This window comes from Mirounga angustirostris, unplaced genomic scaffold (assembly GCF_029215605.1).
Source record: "Mirounga angustirostris isolate CCGP_5_RB_7025 unplaced genomic scaffold, mMirAng1.0.hap1 SCAF_9, whole genome shotgun sequence".
NCBI classification, from domain to species: Eukaryota; Metazoa; Chordata; class Mammalia; order Carnivora; family Phocidae; genus Mirounga; species Mirounga angustirostris.
In genome coordinates, this window is record NW_026991717.1 from 143235644 (window position 1) to 143255255 (window position 19612).

At 65.5% G+C, this 19612-nt stretch overlaps 1 protein-coding gene across 9 annotated transcripts in view; it reads left to right on the forward strand.

Annotated features, from left to right (window-relative positions):
• Positions 1 to 3167: 3167 nt before the first annotated feature.
• CEP170B (centrosomal protein 170B) overlaps positions 3168 to 19612 on the forward strand; it is a 35578-nt gene continuing 19133 nt past the window's right edge. For 3 of the 9 annotated variants that reach the window (XR_010405346.1, XM_064571685.1, XM_064571687.1), the window contains exons 1-8: positions 3656 to 3788; positions 6747 to 6878; positions 14200 to 14304; positions 16097 to 16175; positions 16983 to 17041; positions 17994 to 18132; positions 18828 to 18932; positions 19064 to 19528. Coding sequence is in view for 8 of the 9 variants with exons in the window: in XM_064571685.1 (XP_064427755.1) it covers positions 6774 to 6878; positions 14200 to 14304; positions 16097 to 16175; positions 16983 to 17041; positions 17994 to 18132; positions 18828 to 18932; positions 19064 to 19528 (1057 nt within the window). In the remaining variant the exon portion in view is untranslated. Of the gene's footprint in view, positions 3214 to 3655; positions 3789 to 6746; positions 6879 to 10377; positions 10530 to 11644; positions 12156 to 14199; positions 14305 to 15971; positions 16176 to 16982; positions 17042 to 17993; positions 18133 to 18827; positions 18933 to 19063; positions 19529 to 19612 lie in introns of those variants that run through there. The other 6 variants (XM_045901637.3, XM_045901639.3, XM_064571686.1 and 3 more) reach the window with 5 other exon arrangements.

Genomic DNA, 19612 nt, shown 5'->3' on the forward strand with positions numbered 1-19612 from the left:
GACACAGCAAGAGAGGGAACACAAGCAGGGCAAGTGGGAGAGGGAGAAACAGGCTTCCCGCCGAGCAGGGAGCCTGATGCGGGGCTCGATCCCAGGACCCCAGGATCATGACCTGAGCCAAAGGCAGACGCTTAATGACTGAGCCACCCAGGCGCCCCTTCCTTGTGGATTTTAAATGCCAAATAATCATATGCTAAATGATGACACAAACCTCTGATCTGTGTGTCCAGTGAACTGCCCATAACAAAATGTTCCGGTTTGTTCTACGACAGATTCTGCCCTCCAGCAGAACTAGAGCCTTCTGTTTCAGAATTTTACAGGATCTTCTGCTTCTCTTTTTCCTTTTTTATTGTGGTAAATATACATAACATAAAATTTACCATCTTAACCATGTTTAAGGGTACAGTTCAGGGGCATTAAACACATTTACGTCATTGTGCAGCCATCACCATCACCCATTTCCTGAACCTTTTTCATCTCCCCAAACTGAAACTCTGTCCCACTGAACACTCACCACCCCATCTCCCCACCCCCAGCACCCCCAATCCTACTTTGTCTCTGTGAGTCTGACTCCTTTAGGGACCTCATATAAGTGGAACCATGCAGTATTTGTCCTTTTGTGACTGGCTAATGTCCTCACGGTTCATCCATGTTGTAGCAGGAGCCAGGATTTCCTTCCTTTTTAAGGGTGAATAATATTTCACGGTGGGGTTGGAATCCCTTTGGCTCATCCATTCATCCATCAATGGACATTGGGTGCTGCCACCTTTTGGCTACTGTGAGTAATGCTACTGTGAGCATCTGTGTCCCTGCCTTCAGTCCTTTGGGTGAAACCTCAGATGTGGAATGACTGGATCATATAATAATTCTATTTTTAAGTTTTTGAAGAACTGCCATACTGTTTCCCAGAGCAACTGCACCATTTTATATTCCCACCAACAGTGCACAGAGTTCCAATTTCTCCACATCCTTGCCAGTACTTATTTTATCTGTTACGTATCTACCTATATTTCTTGATAGTAGCTATCCTAATGGGTGTGAGCTGGTGTCTCGGATGATGTGGAACATCCTTCCATGTGCTTGTGGCTGTCTGTGCACTGTCCCTGGGGACATGTCCATTCTAGCACTTTCAGCCTATTTCTTCTTTTAAAGATTTATTCATTTGAGAGGGAGAGAAAGAGAGAGCAGGGGGAGAGGCAGAGGGTGAGGGAGAGAGAGAATCTCAAGCAGACTCCCCGTCGAGCGCAGAGCCCAACACTGGGCTCCATCCCACCACCCTGAGATCAGGACCTGAGCCGAAACCAAGAGTCAGACTCCCAACCGACTGAGCCCCTCAGCCTGTTTATTCTTGTGCCTTTATTCTCTACATGGACTTTAGAACTGGTTTGTGTAGTTATAAAAAACATCTTGTAGCCACTTTTACTGGCTTATATTCAATGTATAGATCAGTTTGTCCTGTTTTCCTTCCCCCCCAACTCCTCTGTGGGTTCCTGGCTGGGTGTACCTCATTCTTTGCAGCTCCTCCCTGTGGGTCCAGGTATTCCCCCATATCTGATGGCGTCTAAAGCTGCTCCCTGGCTCTGTCCAGAACTCCTAAATATTACGGGACAGCTCACCTGCTTGTCCTCCGGGCTCTCCACCCCTGTGTCAAACTCTCAACTGGTGATCCCTGCACATCTGGTCACCTGTTTCCCAGGGACAGCAGGCTGCCCAGGTGACTGCTGGGAACCATACTTGCCTCCCCTCTCCCACTCCTTGGAGGAAGTCAGGATCCTGAAAGAAGACAGACACAAAGAGAGAAAAGGACTTTTATGAAGGGCCATTTACCAAGCTGTGTACAAGGGATAGGTGAAGCTCTGGGTGGGGGCTGGTCCCAGAGTCCTGAGAGGGTAGGAAAGGGCCCCTGGGAAGGGGCTGGGGCCTCAGGGACATGGTAGGTCTGGATCCAGTTGGGAGTTGGGGAAATTCCCCAACCTCTGGGCTGGAGGCCAAACTCACCCGGAAGCCAGTGGAGGTGGGGGATGGGGCCACTGATGTAGTGCGGAGCTCAGAGCAGGGTGTAGAGGGAGGAGGGCAGGTCTGGGGGGCAACCGGGAATACCCAGTCCAACCTCTTCCTTCTCCTCAGTCCCCACTTTTCCAGCCCAGGGTCTCTGGCTGGATATCTGACCATTCCCACACCCCCCACCCCCACCTTCTTGGGCACCCAGAGCTCTCTAATACCCTCGTCAGGGCAGGTCTCAGCTGGTATCAAACCCTCCTGCGGCGCCACGTTGTCCTTGGGATGAAGTCCAAACTTCTTGATCACCCAGCTGCAGGTCCCTCCCCTGTTCCTCCCCCAACCCCGGGTGCCCTGGCCTCTGAGTTCTCACACGGCGCTGCGGGCGGGGCCAGCCCAGGTGGGCCGCCCGCTGCCTGGCACACTCCGTACTCTCCTAGCCCGCCCCCCCGCAGGTGGGTTTCCACCTGCATGGTAGGTGCTTGAGGCTCCCTTCCATTCTCCAGGGTGTGTGCCCCCCTTCTTGCTCCCACCCACAGGGCAGGGCCTGGCACGTGGGTTTCGCGGGGACTGAGGACTATGAGGGCTGACTGTCGAGTGCCCCTGGCGGGGCGGCAGCCGGCACGGGCGCACGGCGGGTGGGCACCGTCGCAGCTCCAGCTGTCCAGGCCCTAAAGCCCAGGCTCCCCAGCACACCGCCCTCCCAACCCCTGCTCCCAGGACTTCCCTCCACTGCCGCGCTCACCCCCGAGCCTCTGCTCAAGACCTTCCCCATACCAGGAAGGTAGGATGCCGTAGGGCAGTCCCTCCGCGAGGCGTCTCCCACGCTGCCCCCGCCCCAGCGTTAATCCCTTTCCCTCTCCCAGCTCCCGGGTCACCCGACACCAGCAAGCAGCCCGTGAGCCTTACCCCAGGAACGGTGAGCACCTCCAGGGTCCCCAGACCCACCCCGCCCCGCGGCCCACGCCACCGTCGACGGCCACGACCCCCACCCCGCGCCCAGCCTAGAACGCCAGGTGTCTGGGAGCTGGGGGCGCGGGAGGGAGGGCTCAGGTGGGGCAAGCTGGGCCTCCGGGACTCCCTTCCCCTCCCCCAAGCTCCACCCTCACTTGGGCGGGCGGGGCTAAAGGTTAGGGGCTGGGAACGCTCCCCGAGCCGGCTTAAGCGTTCACCCGCGGGCCCAGGGCCAGGACGCCGGGCTGCTCCGGGCCCTAGGTTCCGCCTGGCAGGCGGGGCGGAGACTGGGAGGGGAGGGGGTCTGTCGGCTGGGTGCGGGAACTAGTGACCAGGGGGCGGGCGCGGACAACCCAGTGGTGGGCGCGGGGGACCCGACCGAGGCAGAGAGGGGAGGGGGCCGGGGGGTGGGGGCGCGGGAGAGGGCACCGAGGCAGAGAGGGCACCGAGGCAGAGAGGGGAGGGGGCCGGGGGGTGGGGGCGCGGGAGAGGGCACCGAGGCAGAGAGGGGAGGGGTCTGCGGGGGGCGCGGGGGCGGAGAGGGGAGGGCGCGGGGCCGAGGGCCGCCTGCACCTGGCGCCGGGGCCCGCCCTAACCTGGATTTCCGGGGGCGGGGCGGGGCGCGGGGGCGGGGCGCGGGGCGGGGCGAGCGCCCGCAGACGTCAGGGACCCGCGCGCCAGGCCGCGGGCCGCCGCTCCGCCCGTGGGCTCAGCCGGGGCTGCCGCGAGCGTGCGGGCCGCGCCGGGCATGTCCTAGGCGGCGGCCCCGCCCAGCGCTCGGCCGGCGGGCGGGAGGGCCGGGGCCGAGCCGGGGCCGAGCCGGGGCCGAGCCGCAGGTAAGGCGCGCATCCCCGCGCCCGCGGCGGCCGGGGCCTCCTTGCGCCCGCACCTGCGCCCGCCGGGCCGCGCGGGGATGGAGATGGGCGGCGGGCAGGGGCCGGGGGAGCAGGTCCCGTCCGGGCTGGACAAAGGCGTGGGGACGCGGCCGCGGGCGCACCTGGCCGGGCCGGTGGCGCCGCCGCGGGGGCGGCCCGGGTCTGCGCCAGGCGGGGAAGGGCGCCCGGCGCGCGTCTGCTCGGCCTGGAGAGGGGGCGCAGGCCTGGGCGCCGGGGCCCCCGCCCAGGCACCGGCTCGGCCATGGCTGCCCCGGCGAGCGCTGATTCAGAAGGCGCCGCTCCCTCCCCCTGCAGGCCCGGCCGCCGCCCGGCCTGGTCTCTCCTCCCGCGGTCCCTCCCTCCGTCCTCCTCCTCGTCTCCCTTGTCGCCGCCGTCGCTGCGCTGTCCCTGCCTCCTCTCTCGGCCTGCTCCCGGCCTCCGTTCCGTCTGCTCCCTCTAGCCGCCCGCCCCAGCTCCCGCCGCTCCCAGACCCTGCCCCCATCCGTTCCCTCTCCCGGGCCCGGCCCGCTCCCAGCCCCTGCCCCCGGGCGGCTCCACCTTCCCTCCTCACCTCCTGGCGGGTGGCTTTTCTGGCTGGGGCGGCCGTGGGGACAAGTTTGGGGTGTTTATTATTCTCCCTCCTAGCAACGATGGCCAGGCCAGCCCCGATCCGGCCGCAGGCTGTTTGGGAACATCCTCAGTTCCCCGGCCTGAGCCTTTTCAGGGTGGGCTGGTAGTGAGTGGCCGGGGTGGCCTGGCCGCATAACCAGGCTCTCGGGGCTTGGCCTCCCTTTGCTGTAAACCGAGGCTGTGGCGTCCTCTGGGTGGGGTCGCTGCCTATTGGAGCCGGTAGCAGGTGATGGAAGAGTGTGGGTTGTGGGGGCTGGGAAGGGCAGTGATGGGGCTGTGATGGGGCTGTGATGGGGCAGGGGCCCCTCCTCCCCGCTGCCTGAAGGAGGGGTTTTAGAGGAGGCTGGGGTTGTGGAGGCCTCCGGAGCCCTGCAGGGGAGGGGGTGGAGGTCACCTGCTCCTCCCTTCGCCTCTAGCGCATGCCCCTCTGGCCAGACTCTGAGGAAGTGCCTGGGGCTTTGGGGAGGGGGTTCTGGCAGACTTCTCCTGGGGTGGGTTTTCCCACATGCTCCCACCTGCTTGGCCCAGGTGACATGAGGGTATGCCAAGGGATACATGGTCACTTGGGCCTCCATGGCCTTGCTCACTGCCCACCCAGAAGGGAGCTGACAGCTGGGGCCTCTGGCTGTGGGTACTGCAGGGACAGGGACCGGGGATGCCCCCACTGCTCCCACCATTGCTTCTCTCCCTTCTTGTCTAATCTCCTGTCTGTGCTCCATCCTCTGAGTCACACTGTGGCTTCAGGACCTCCAGGGCTGGCCACGTGGCACCTGCCCATGCCCTTCCACTGTGTCCCCCTGCTCTGCTCAGTGCTCCGCTCATGGTGTTTTTGAAATTCTTCATGACTTTTGGACAAGGCTACCACATTTCACTTTGCGCTGAGCCTTCCGGAGATGAAGCAGGTCCTGGAACTACCTTTTGGCTCCAGCACCGGCCACAGGACTCCCCGAGCCTTGTGACCCATGTCTCTGCACTGGTTCTCTCTGTCTGGACCACAGTGCCCAGATGTTCACATGCCCACTTCGTCCCCCTGCTCCTGTCCCTGCTCCAGCATCGCTCAGATGTCCCCTTCCCAGGGAGCCTTCCCAGACCCCCCACCTCTCCCTCCCTGCTTCGTTTTTCCTCTGGGACACTCACACCTTCTCAGGGCCTTTCACCTTTGCTGCCTGCCTCCACGGCTGGTGGGAAGGCTGGTGGTGTGGGTCACAGCTGTCTCAGAGCCCAGGACGCCCCTCGGCACATGGCGGTGCTCGGGATGTGATTTATCCAGCGTGTGTGTGTGTGTGTGTGTATGTATTTCGGCAGTATGCGTGTCTGTATGGAGAAGGGCGGCCAGGACACTTGCGGGCGGTGCTCTGGATCGCAGGAGGCCGTGTGCACACGTGTGTCCCATGAGCGTGTGTGCGTGTTTGGTGTCCACACACCAGCACCACTGTGGTGACACAGCTCTGGGGCTCCGGGTGAGCAAGGCGCCTGTGTGGGAGCGTGTGTGTGCGGGCCGCCCCAGGGCCGGGTCTTGGGTGACATTGGCCCTCGTTGTCACTCAGGTTGCCCCCACTGTGCCCCTCAAGCTACCGTGGTGCTTCCTTGCCCATCTTGACCATACCAGCCCCTCACGATGCCCCCGGGGCCTCGGGCACCGGGCACCACCTCTGTCACCTGCTGCCTTGGTCAGCTGGTACTGTCCTGGCTTGGGGACCTCAGCAGGATGGCTGCAGTGGCCACCAAGGGCTGTTTGGTCTCCTCTAAGTGATCAGTGTGCTGATGGCTCAGGGCTCCTATCCTCAGCTGTCTCCCCCTGGCCCTCCTTGCCAGGCCCACCCCAGAGTGTCCGGCTAGGGGAAACATCCCCCGGTGCAGAGTATGTGTCCTGGGATGGGGTCTGGCCCTGCGCACCTGGCGTTGCGGGGGCCCCGATGGGCCATGCCGAGTCCCACTCAAGAGCTGTTCCTGGTCGGGTCATGAGGGCATGTGCGGCTCCACACGTGGGCAGCGTGGCCTGTGCCTCGTCGTAGACTCAACGCCTGGCATCTAGGAGGGAGAGGAGAGGGGCCTAGAGCACAAGGGAGGCCTGGGAGAACTTAGCTGGGGAAGGCGGCCACAGGGGCAGGCATCCTTAGGGAAGGGCGGGTGGCCTAGTATGGCTGGGGCCCAGTGTGTCCAGGGGTGGCCGCTGCGTGGCCATGGGGTGCTTGAACCTCCAGGGGGGCAGGATCTGTGCTGGGCCTTTCGTGTCCAGGGGCTGGGGCCAAGGGAGGGAAGCCTGCTCTAACGCCTCCTTCCCCCCAGGGCCGGACAGGCCTGGCCAGTGCCAAGATGAGTGTCACCTCCTGGTTTCTGGTGAGCAGCAGTGGTAACCGCCACCGGCTTCCGCGAGAGCTCATCTTCGTGGGGCGTGATGAGTGTGAGCTCATGCTGCAGGTGAGTGTGAGCCCCTTGAGGCTGAGAAGGCAGGTCCAGGACCCGGGCCAGGGAGGCGCCCATCCTACTCGCAGGACACCTGGGGGGAGCCCTCAAGGCGGCCCTGGGCCTGGGTGTCTCCACCTGGACCCTGGACCCACAGCTGGGAGTGTGCAGGCCTGAGCGTGTGCTCACGAGGCTGGTCCCTGCCTCTGCATATTGGAGCTTTTCTGACAGGAGGGTGTTTAGGTGCCTGTCAGGTTCTCAAGGCACCAGGGACCCACCTCTGGAAGGTGCTGGAAATCTATCCGTATCCTTGTTGTCTGGGGCCCCAGCTGGGCCACGAACGGAGCGGGGAGCCCCAGGGCCATCTGGGGCCATCAGAGCTGTCCAGGGGAAGACTGGTGCCCCTTTGAGGCACCCTGGGGTGGGGAAGGGGCCTTTCTTGGGCAGAAAAGGCTGGTGGGGCCAGGGCACCGTGCTCTTGACCGTCAGGACTTTCAGGCCCTGGGTTTCAGAGTGTGGGTTTGGCTTCCGTGGGGCTCACATATCTGGCTATTTGGGAACAAGGAGGGTTCAGGTGTCCTTTTCCCTGCGCCTCATGGGTGTGATTGAGTCGGGCTTCCTGCAGCCCTGCCCCCCCGCCGTGGCACATGGGCCGCTCTCCCCCGAGCCCCCCAAACTCATGCCCCCGACTACGGTGTCCTGGGTGGGCCGCTCGGGTGCAGGGTGAGGCCTGGCTCGGGCCCTGGCTCCCTTGTGTGAGCCTGGCTGCTGTCGCAACTCCCCGGGACACCTGGGGCTTGGGCAGCAGACGTCCGCCTCCGTCTCCTGAGGGCAAGCCCATCCCTGTCTGGACACCCTGGCTTCTCCCCGAAGGTCCTCGGACTTGCTTGGCTAGACTGGCCAAGTTCCTGCATTAGGGCTGGTTGCTGGGCCTCTGGAGTGTCTTTAATCTGGAACAGTCTGTCCTCTTATTTCTCATCACGCCTTTGGAAGCTGGGGAGACTGAGTCAGTGACTGTATAGGGGTGGGCAGATGTCTTCCGTAAAGACCGGGGCACGTCTCTGAGGCCTCTCGGGCCACACACCTCCGGGCCGCGGAGCAGCCCAAGGACCGCGAGGCAGCCAGCGTGCTGGCACCAGGGGGTCTTCCTTGTGGCCTCGAAATGTCAGTCTCCTGTCGTTCTCACGTGTCACGACATAGCCTCGGCTTATTAAAAACCATTTACAGGTAGAAAGCGCGCTCCGAGCTCGCAGTGCGCACAAAGCAGGTGGCAGGCTCGGTCGCACCCCTGGCATCTTGAGCGGCCCCGCCGAGGCCTGGATGTGGCTGGCGGCTCCTGACGGTGACGCGGAACGTGACCCCTGTTCTCTGTCGCTGGAGGCGGGTCTGAAAACATGCTGGGTCCCTGATCCTGGCAAGGTGCCGTGCGCCTGGGTAGTGTGTTGATGGCTTTGCTGGTCTATCTGGGGTGGCCAGGAGGGCCTCTTGGAGACCAGGGCCCGGCGTGGGTGTTTTCCCTGCCCACTGCCTGGCTGTCCCCTGCACCAGGCCCTCACTCTGCTTGCTGCTTGTCCCGGGGATTGGTGCAGAAGCTTCTGGGACAGGAGGTGGGGATCAGGGTGCTCAAGTGAGCTTCGGTCCAGTTCCAGTTCTGGTTCGTTGGTGGGGGAGCCTTGAGCCGGGCAGGAGCAGCGGGCACTTCTCAGCCCTTCATGCAGGTCCAGCCCCAGGCTCGGGTGCACCTTGCTGTCCTCCGGCACCTGGGGAAACTGAGGCTCCAGGAGGTCATGCATGCAGTCCACCCCCGCAGCCTCCCTTTCTGCCTGGGCCCTGAGCTCCTGGGTGGGTCCACCCCTTGCGTCTCCCGGAGGTGCCCTCACACCCGTGCCTTGGTGTCCCCATCTGCTCAGGTGATTCACATAGTGTCCTTGCCTCTCCTTCCCCAGCCTCTAGCCCCTGCAGTCATAGCCTGTGTGGGCCTCACCCAGGCAGCCCAGCTCCGTGCAAAATCACCATCCTCCATGTCCTCCAGCAGGGTTCCCACCAGTGTCCCCGCCAGTGGTCCAGGGACACACCCTGACCTTCCCTCTCCCTTACTTGTGCTTTGGGCATCCACAGGCGGCACTGCCACCGCGCCCGGGCTCAGGGACAGGCACACTGGTGGATCCCGGCCTCGCCCTACAGCTGCCCTGCCCCGGCCCCTCTGCTCAGGGGCCCCCCCGCCCCCGCTCATCCTTCTCTGCCAGCTCACCCCCTCCCTGCCTCGTCCTCCTGGAGGCCCGGGCCTCCCCTCTGTGGGGTCTGTGTCCTCGTCCCCGTGTTGTCACTCCATGTTATGACGGAGCACTGCACTCTCCCAGCGCCTGGAGGGCCCTGCAGAGACCGTGACTCCTGGGGTCACTGCTCCGGGGTGGGGCCAGCCACACCCAAGTAAGCAGGGACAGAGGAGTCCCCAGGGCAGAAGCCCGCAGGAGGTGGCATGGGAACGGGCCGGGGGGCCGTGGGCCCGACTGGACACTCAGGAGGGGAGGGGCACAGAGGGCTGGCACAGGTGCCCGGCGGGGTGCGGCCTCCACACAGGGCACAGGGAGGAGGCAGTGCAGGGGGGCTGGGGAGCAGGGGGCTGTCCAGGGGGCCTGGGCCGCAAATGAGGCGGGAGGGGCTGTGGCTTGTTGGACCTCGGGGGGCAGTGGAAGGTGGGGGGGCGTGCGTGAGGCAGAGCCGGCCATCCTGGCCATGCGCCGCCCCACACTCTCCAAGTGTGGCACAGAGCTGGTGCCCCGCTGGCGTGAGTGTGGATGCGGGCCAACGGCTGTGGCTCTTGCTCTGGTGCAGGGCGTGTCCCTGTGCACGTGTGTGAGGGGCGTGTGCCTCTGCACGCGGGCGTGTGTGGGGCGTGTGCCTGTGAACACGTGTGTGGGGGCGTGCATGTACATGTGTGTGTGTGGGTGTGTCCCTGTGCACGTGTGTGGGAGCGTGTGCCTTGCATGTGTGGGGGGGCGTGTCCCTGTGCACGCATGTGTGGGCGCGTGTGTGGGGTGTGTGCCTGTGCATGTGTGTGGGGGCGTGTCTGTGCACGCGTGTGTGGGGTGTCCCTGTGCACGTGCGTGAGGGGCGTGTGCCTCTGCACGCGGGCGTGTGTGGGGCGTGTGCCTGTGCACACGTGTGTGGGGGGCGTGTGTCCCTGTGCACGTGCGTGAGGGGCATGTGCCTCTGCACGCGGGCGTGTGTGGGGCGTGTCCCTGTGCACGTGTGTGGTGTGTGTGCACGCATGTGGGGCATGTCTGTGCACGCGTGTGGGGGCATGTGCCTTGCATGTGTGTGGGTGTGTCCCTGTGCACACGTGTGTGGTGTGTGCACGCATGTGGGGCATGTCTGTGCACACGTGTGGGGGCATGTCTGCACATGTGTGTGGGTGTGTCTGCACGCGTGTGGGGGCGTGTCTGTGCACACGTGTGTGGGGTGTGTCTGCACGTGTGTATGTGCACGTGCATGCCTCTGTGCTTGTGCCCAGGTGTCTTCCCCGCTTCTGCCTGGTTTGACCTGTGGGAGTAGCAGCCGGGGTCTGTCTGCTTGCATCCTCACGCGGAGACCACAGCCCTGAGCCTGGAGCCCTCTGTGCGCGAGCCAGCTGAGCCCATCTGCGGTGGACGTGGGTGATGCCGGGTGCGGACTGGTGGGAGGGTGCCCAGAGCCCTGGGTTTTGGCCACTGCCAGGATCAGGCTGACCTGGGCAGGGCTTTCTCCATGGAGGGAGTCACGTAAAGTTTGGAAGCACTTCTTTGTTCCTTTTAAAGTGAATATAATTGGATTTTTTTTCAAATATCTATATGTTTGGAGTTTGTTAGGGTCATTTTATTCGCCTGTTCCACAATCTCTCCCTTCGTGCAGGACACAGCTGCTTTTTGTCCTGTGAAGTCTCAAATCCAGGGCTAAAGGGCTGCCTCCATCTTCCCTGGGTGGGTGTCGGCCCCTGAGCTCCTGGGCCTGGTGGAACTGGGGTCTGCTTCTGGCTTGGGGTGTCGGGGCTGGGAGGGAGGTTTCTGGTCCTGGAGCCCTTCTCCGCCTGCTCCCCATCAGTCCTGGTGCTACCCGCAGTCTGGGAAGGGGGTTTTGCAGGAGCTGTGCCTGGTGCTAGGGCCCTGGCCGGGAGTGGAGGCTGGGCCTGGGGACTGCACGCGGGCGTGTGTGGGAGGGGGCGTGGGAGGGGGCGGCCCAGGCTCTAGGGGCAAGTGGGGGGGCACTCTGCAAGGTCCAAGGACCAGAAGATTGGTGGGGTGGGTGGGGGTGGGTCAGGGAAGGTGGACACAGGGAGGGTGGTGGTCCTTGGCGAAGGACCCAGGTCCAAGAAGGGGCATGGCATCTCCAGAACCCACAGAGCGGTCTGGCCAGAGGGCTGGCCAGGCCAGGGCAGGGCAGGAAGGTTTGGAGAGGCCTCTGGCCCGTGGCTCGTGGGACAAGGCTAGCCTTTCCTCTCAGGCTGGCCAGGAGCCTCAGGAAGTTTCTGCAAAAGAGTGATGGGCATGACTGATGGGGGCTGGGAGGATGGGAGAAAGATGGCTGCAGGGAATAGGTTGACGGGGAAGGCCAGTGGGTGCCTGGGGGCAAGGGGGTGCAGTTGGAACCTCCGCTGCTGGCCCTCCTGGGGGAAGGCTGTAGGGCCGGGTGGGCAGGGAGGGAGGAGTCTGGTTTGGCCCGGCTGGGCTAAGTCCGGGAGTTGGGGGTCTGAGGCCTGGGGTGGGGGGAGGGAGTTGTTCAGGCTGGGAGGTCAGCCCAGAAGCCTCTCTAGGGGGTTACTCCTTGGCAGAGGTGGGGTCTGAGCCTGAGGGACAGCGTGCCCTTGCTGCTGCCTACCCCTGTCAGCCTCTGGCTGGCCCGTACCGCGCTGTGTGCTGGTGTGGGGCCGGCCAGAGCCCCGTGGTATACCCCTGCCCAGTGCCCTTCCCAGGCCGGCAGCACCCCTGCGGTGTGATACCTGGTGGCACAACGGCCACAGCCCACCCCCAGGCTCACTTTCCAGAGACGGGGGCTCTTTGGCACCCACGGTGTCCAGCAGGGCTGAGGTGGGCAGCTGGCCTGATCTCGAGCCCTGGGCGCTGCTTGGGAAAGGGCGCAGGAGGAGGTGAGCCCCCAGACTCCTCTGCAAGTACTGTTTTCTCAGCTGCCGGCTGGACACGAGGCTGCCCATGGGGCGGTTCACTGGCCGGGGTGAGACGAGCCTGAGCACTCATGCTCCCCCAGAGAGCTGCTGGTTCTTGTCAGCCCCACTGCAGCTGGGAGACTGAGGCCCAGGTAAGGGTGTGCCAGGGTCCCTCGCCTGTGCCGGGTCGGGGAGGCCCAGGCCAGGGCCAGTGGGGGGGCTGCAGTGCAGGGCCGGCTTTGGGGGTAGGTGAGCGCTGGGCCAGCCTGCATCCGGGACAGGGAGGGGCGTCTGATGGAGGATGGGGTGCCTGGCACCCAGGGAAGAGGCTGTGGCCGGAGCTGTCTGGCCGTGGGTGTCAACTCTGGGTGAGGAATTCAGGGTGGGGGCAGAGGTGAGGCCTGGGGGGAGAGGCAGTAGGTCTTGAGCTTAGACTCACCTGGTCGGAGGCTGTCGCTGTGGGAGATGCGTTGGCACCGGGAGTCCCCCCAGGCTGTCCTGGGGGCTCCTCAGGACAGATGCCAACGGCAGGCTGCAGTGCTGACCCGTGTCCCTCGAGCAGCCAGGGGCAGATGGCCCGGGGTGGCCTCTGTGTTCGGGAGGCTCCTGCTGGCACCTCTGACTGCTCGATGATCTCGCCCCTGCACCCCTGTTCCCTTCCAGAGGACTGAAGGCCCATTCCCTCCTCATGCCACTCCCCCCAGGTTCCCCACTGCGGCGGCATCCTTGGGGGTCCAGCTGGCTGCCTGGGGCCTCTGAGTGCGGCAGGGCTGGAGCATGCAGGCTGCTGCTGGGGCTGAGGGCACAGCCCCTACGAGCCTGCCCCCGACCATCCGCCTTCCAGGGCTCTTGGCACATAAGCTGAGGGACCAGAGCCCACCCCCACCCCCACCTTGCTGTGTCCGTGGGCCTCTGGGTGGGGCAGGGGCTTCTAGTCCTTGGGAGGGTGCTGGGGCCGCCCCTGGAAGCCAGGGAAAAAGTGGGCAGCCACCTCGCGGAGGAAGGGTCTGGGCACTCACCTGTGGGAACGGAGAAGCCTGGTAGTATGGTGACACAGGAACTCAGGTCCTGGGCCACCACCTCATGGGCTAGGGGCCATCCTATGGCGGGCCGCGGAGAGCAGGTGCGCAGCCCTGTCGTTCCCATGCAGGTGCTCTGCGGTAGGTCTGGGTGTCTTGTGTCTGTCTGGCAGGTCCACGGGGTCCCGCGCTGTCATCCTAGCAGGTCTGGACGTCTAGATTGGCTGGTTCTCCTGGCCTGTCCAGGGGCTGGTCCCCAGGCCTGTGTCTCCTTAGGTGGCCAGAGAGGGATGCAGGGGCCACCCAGATGCCCCGGCATCCGGCTGAGTGGGTGTGGGGTGGGCGCTGGTACGCTCTGTGCCGAGACCGCTGGCCTCGTGGCTGGGGAGGTGGCCTGTGCTGGCCTCCACGAAGAGCGTATGACCCCATGACCCTATCCCGGCCTCTGCACCACGAGCCCTAGCAGTGGAGAGGTGTGCTGGACTGGTCTGTGTTCTTCCGGCTGACTGTGTGAGGGGGCTGGGTGACCGGCCTGGGGAGGGGTCTTGAGAGGGTCGGGGGCCGGGGACAGGTTGGCAGTGCTCAGCATGCCCGTGTGTGGCAGGGTGTGCGTAGGAGGCGTGTGAGCTCTGTGCCCGCGGGCACATAGCTGTGGGGTCTGAGATTCATCCTGCATGTGCGTGAGCAGCCCGGGTGGTGCTGCCCAGAAGTGGGGGGGAGGGCCTGTCCCTGAACCCCCCCAGCCCTGCGGTCCTCCCTGTGGCTCTGCCTGCCCCCACCTGGCCTTGGGGGTGAGCAGCATGTCCCAGATGACCAGAGGTTCCCCCTCTTCCCACGGCTGACCCAGGGATGGGGGGGGCACTGGCCTGTTGGTGCTGCAGAGGCTGGACAGAAAAGGAGGGGTCCGGGTGGCAGCAGTGGGGTGGGCGGACCTGGCCTTGGCATCTCAGCAAATCCCCGTGGTCTGTTCCAGTGGTTGGGACAGCTGGCCGAGTCAAGCCTGGGTGGGCTCTCTGGGACACACACACCCAAGGTGTGGGGACGTGGGCTGGACCTTGTGGGCTCCCAGGCCCAGCTGGCTGGTGTTGGCAGTGCGGTGGGGTAGAGGATGGGGTTCTTGCTGGGATTTCCTCTGCCTCCTGGGCCTCACCTAGCAGGGAAGGCCCCCTGAGGGCAGTCTGTGTGTCCCCAGTCCCGCAGCGTGGACAAGCAGCATGCTGTCATCAACTACGATCAGGACAGGGATGAGCACTGGGTGAAGGACCTGGGAAGCCTGAACGGGGTGAGTGCAAGCGGCAAGGGGTGCTCTGTGCTGGCCCCGCCTCCGTCGTGTCCCCGCCCCTCGGCTAGCCCCACCCCTCAATGACCCCGCCCCTGCCACGACCCAGCCCTCTGCTGGCCCTGCCCCCTTCATGACCTTTGTCTGTCTGCTGGCCCCGCCTCCTTTTGTGATGGTCACACCCCTCTTCATGACACCCCGCCCCCCAGGGTAGCCCCACCTGTCTTCCCCACCCCAGCTCCTTCTGCACCCTGCCCCTTATCATGGCCTATTCCTCCGCCTTGACCCCACTCCTTTCGTGATCTACCCTCTATGTTGGCCCCGTCCCCTTCCCGGGCCCCACTCCAGCTCTGCCCACCTGCTGTGGTCCCCTTCCCCTCCATGACCACATCCCTCTGCTCCGTCCCGCCTGAGCTCCTCCAGGATCTGCTGCTCAGGTGGGGAGGAAGCCACCTTCAGGTGCAGTGGCCCCATGGCCTCCTTGGGAGGCTCCCTGTGGGGCAGGGCTGTTCTGGGGGAGAGGGCCCTAGGGAGGGTGGGAGACATTGGACCTCCTGCAGGCTGAGAAATGAGGCTGTCTGCTGGGATACCATGTCCTGGGGGATGTGTGACCTCCTTTGTGAGCAGGGAGAGGGTCAGGTGAGGGGTCCCTCCAGGGTCCGGTGTCTGGCTGTGTGGGTGTGTGGTTTCCTTCTGCCCGAGGAGGGCCTTCCGCCCTGTCCCCCCCAGCTCGTGAGGTCTGCCCTCTCCATCCTGAGCTGGGGGGTCCCACAGCAGCCTCAGGCTGCCGAGTGCTGGGCACTCCTCACCACTTCCCATGCGGGGCTCCCGGGTGGGGGAGGGTCTCAGGCTCTGCTGGGGTCTGCCCCTGAACCCCTCTTCTGTCGGCCCTCCTGTCAGACAGAGTCGCCCTACCTGAATGGGGCTGCAAGGAGAGTGAGCATCCCCTCCGCCAACCTGGGCTGCACAGGGCACTGGCCCCCCAGACCGCCTGGGCTCTGAGAGGGTCCCTGGGGCTGTGGGCCTGGTGTGTGCGTCTCAGAGGCCTGAGTGACGTCTGCAGAGTTGGGGCCAAGTCTCGCCTGCCTGTGCAGCACCGAGCCACGGGCACGGGATGCCAGGCTGCCCCCACGCCGGGCCTGCTGCCCTCCACTGCTTGCAGGAGCTCACGGACTCCCGCATCGCCGGCAGCGTGTGCAGACTGCGCTTGCCGGGGTTCCAGCCCTCTCAGGCCTGCTCTGCTGCCCCGTCTCTGCACCACCCAGCCCTGGCCTGGGACCCCTCCCTGTGGACCCACCCTCCTGCTTCGCCCCCGAGACCCCCCTCTGTCCTGAAACCAGTCCTCCCTGGTTCTCGTGCCTTCCACCAGACTCTGGCACATTTGCAGCGCCTGAGCTCCTCTGTCTTTCCTCTGTCGCCTGGCCTGCCCCAAGGCCCTCAGAGCGCGTGGGGCTCTCTCCCCGATCTGGCCAGAGTGCAGTGTCCAGTAGCCAGCCAGTGAGAGCCCCTGGGGGAGGGAGGAGGTTTCCGGGGAGCAGGCAGCCTCGCACAGCCCGGCCAGCCTTGCCATGGGGCCACCCCGCGGGTGTGCCTTGGCCGCTGCCACTTCAGGGTCCCGGGTGCTGGACGAGCCAGGCCTTCGGCGGTCACCTGCCCCATGGTCCCTGCAGGGGTGAGGCTGGGTGCACGTGTGTCCGAGGGACAGTGGCTGGCCCAGAGCAGCATGAAGGAGGGCACCGCAGAGTCGCTGCCCCACCTGCTGCTGGCCGGGCCCCGCCACCTGTTTCCTCCGCAGACCTTCGTGAATGACGTGCGCATCCCGGACCAGAAGTACGTCACGCTGAAGCTCCATGACGTCATCCGATTCGGCTACGATATCCTTTCCTGGCCGTGCTCCCTCCCTCTGGCCTCAGTCGTCCTGTTGTCCTGGCAGTCGTAGGGGCCTCCATGGGCACAGCTGGGGCCCACGGGCGTCACAGAGTAGCCAGCATAACCCCGGGCTGGGCTCCAGCCCGAACCCCGGCCCCTGGGCCCCCGACAGAGGCCCCGGTCACGGGCACCTGCTTCCTGTCTCCCAGTCTGAGCTCACACAGGGTCCCAGGAGCGAGTGAGCCCTCCCTGGGACCCAGGGTCCCTGGTGGCCTGGGGGCCGCCCAGGCGTGGCGTTCTGTGCTCGAGCATGCGGGAGCGGGGGCTGTGCCTCCGCCCCGAGCAGCCTGGTTGCCCTGGGGACCCGTACACGTGGCAGGAGCACTTCCTCCTCTCTGCCCGCCTGGGCCAGCTCGCGTGTTGGCAGAGCCGCTAATGGGTGTGGACCCAGCCGCTGTCTGAGGCCCTCCCGACCCCAGATCCTCGGGAGGCCGGTGCCGTGGGGAGGTCTGGGGTGGGAGCTGGGAGCTAGCTGCATGGCAGGCTCCTGGGCACATCACCTGCCCGCCCTGCCCGCGCTTCGGCTGAGGGGTTAAAGGGCATGTGTGTGCCGTGATCTGGAGCAGCGTGGACACGGGCCTGGTGCACAGGTGGGTGTGGGGGCGGCCCAGCCTCCATGGCTGTCAGTCTGACTTGCCCAGAAGCTGTCTGCTCCTCTCGCTCTGGAGAATGCCTGTTCCATGTGGCCCTGTGCCCTTGCCCAAAGGCCATCCTGGCTCTTCTGCTCGGGGTTCGCCTTAACTTGCGGCCACATTCCAACATGTACGTGCTGGAGCGCGTGCAGCACCGGGTCCCCGAGGAGGCGCTCAGGGTCAGTGCCAGCACGCGGCCAGGCGGCCCCACCGTCCCTGCACCCCTCCTCCTGCCCAGCACTCCCACACCTCCTGGCTCCCTTAGCCTGGCTGTGGCGCCTGGCCTGGCCTGGCCTGCAGGCCGGCCCGGTCTGGCAGGTGGGGAAGATCGTCGTTTCCCCAGGCGGATGCAGCTGCAGGTGGTGGCTGAAGGGGGAGGCTGCTGTACCCAGCTGTGGGAGGGGAGGCCCAGAGGCATTTGGGGTGCCAAGGAGGACCCTAATCAGGCTATCACAGGGGGTAGCTGGGAACGGGCAGGAGGGACCTGGGTCAGGGGCCACGGTGGGTGGGACGTCTCCTGTCCCCTTGCTCGTTTGTGTGGGAGTCATGGAGCATCGACTCGGGGGACCCTGCCCAGAGCTTCACCCGGGAGCCCCTTGGGGCGACTAGCCTTAGCGCCGTCTTTCAAGCGGGGTGTGGGCAGCCTGCCCAGAGTCACACGGGCAGTGTGAGCCTGGGTCTGACAGCTGCAGAGCTCAGCCAGGTGGGGCCCCTGCACGCACGAACACACTCACACGCATCCGTACATGGGTGCATGCACACAAGCGTGCACGCCCATGGTGTGCTCGGATAGACCACTGTTCCCCGCCTCCCGTGGCCCAGGGCCTGTCCCACCCTTCTCTGGTGGGTCCTGAGGCGGGGGGGTTGCGTGTGACCTCTGATGACTGCTGCCTGCCCCAAGCAAACCCCGGCTCCTTCCTGGAAGCTGTGTGGTCCTGAGAACCGCCCCCCCAGGCTTGGGCGAGGACCCCCAGCCTCAAGCCTCAGGATGTCTCCTCCGTGGGTGTTGTGAGGGAGGCCTCATGGTGTGCGGGGCCAGTCCTGGCCCTCTCCGGACCAAGAGGGAGCGGGCTGCCCTGGGTGTCCTCCTGGGGCCGACCCCGCCCTCACCCCCGGCCCCCCTGCCCGCAGCACGAGAAGTATACCAGCCAGCTGCAGGTGAGCGTCAAGGGCCCGGCCCCCAGGAAGGGCGAAGCGCTGCCCCAGCACACCCCTTACTGCGAGTCCTTGGGTCCCAGGCCGGAGAGGGGGGACCGGAGGCCAGGGGCAGGTAAGGGCAGTTTGCAGTGGGGCCCAGGAGGGGTGTGCACACAGGCCTGCCCCCCGGCCTCCCCCGCGGCTCCCCTTGATCTGCCTGCTCTGGGTCGCGCTCCCCTCCCAGCACGGCCCTCGCCCTGCCTCTCAGCCTCTGGGCTCACAGCGCAGACCTGCCCTCCTGTGGGCTAGGCACCCGGGCGCCCCACAGCTGCACAGCCCGAGACATGCCCACCCGTGCGCGCTGCCCCCCTGCTCCCCGTGTGGTCCGGTCAGCCTGTGGTGGGGCCCGGCCGTCAGGGTCGCCCCTCTGTGGCCCGAGCCACTTGCAGACCTTGGAGAGAGACCTGCCCTGGCCGTGGACCCCTGTCCTGCTGCCCTCGTGGCAGGCAGGCTCCAGGGGCAGAGGGCTCAGCCAGGGCTGGAGGGGTTGCCTGCCCCAGGGTGGGGGCGCTGAGGACCGTGCTGCCCCCGGAGAGCCTCCTGCACAGGGAGGCCTGGGCGGGTTGGGGGCAGCGAGCGCCACCCACCGTCGATGTGGAAATGGGCCTAGAGTGGTGAAGTTGGAGCACTTCGGGCAGGGTCCCGGGCTGAGGTGGGACGTGACACCAGGACCCCTCCGGGAGCCAGCGCCTTCCCAGCCCTGGGTCTCCCCTCCTCGTCTGTGCTGGGCCCCAGTGACCCAGGGTCGAACTCCCTCTCCTCGTGCAGAGACGGCGGCCTACCGCACACCCCTGTATGGGCAGCCCTCCTGGTGGGGGGAGGACGACAGCGGCAGCCCCCCCGAGGACCGGCGCCAGGAGGAGCCCTACGCAGGTGGGTCCCAGAGGCCCCGGGCTGGAAATGCCGGTTCCAGGGAGACAGCTGACTGTGCTGGCAGAGCTGGGTGGGCCGAGGTCGGCACCCTGCAGCCCCCGAGGACACGTTTTCTCCCCCCTCCCACCCAGAGCGGCCCAAGGAGCCGGCCCAGCCGGACGGGGAGCTCCCAGGGACGATTGGCTTCCGGGCGGCGGCGGAGCCTCAGGGCTGCTCGTTCAGGCGGGAGCCCAGTTACTTTGAGATCCCCACGAAGGAGGCCCCGCCGCCGCCGCCACCGCCGCGGCCCCCTGCGGCGCCGGCCCACGAGGCTCCCGCCACGGCCCCCATGGTGCAGAGCCACGCCTCCTTCACCATCGAGTTCGACAACTGCAGCCCCGGCAAGGTGAAGATCAAGGACCACGTCACCAAGTTCTCGCTGCGCCAGAGACGGCCCCCAGACAAGGAGGCCACACCTGTGGAGGCCGTGTCTGCCGAGACCAAGGTGGCCGACTGGCTGGCGCAGAGCGACCCGAGCCTGCTGTGCCGGGCGGGCCCTGGGGATGACCGCCACAGCACCAAGAGCGACCTGCCCGTCCACACCCGCACCCTGAAGGGTGAGTGCCGGGCGGGCCGTGAGCTCACCACAGCGCCTGCGCCTCCGGGTGGGGCGCCCTCAGCAGCTCGACTGATTGCCAGAG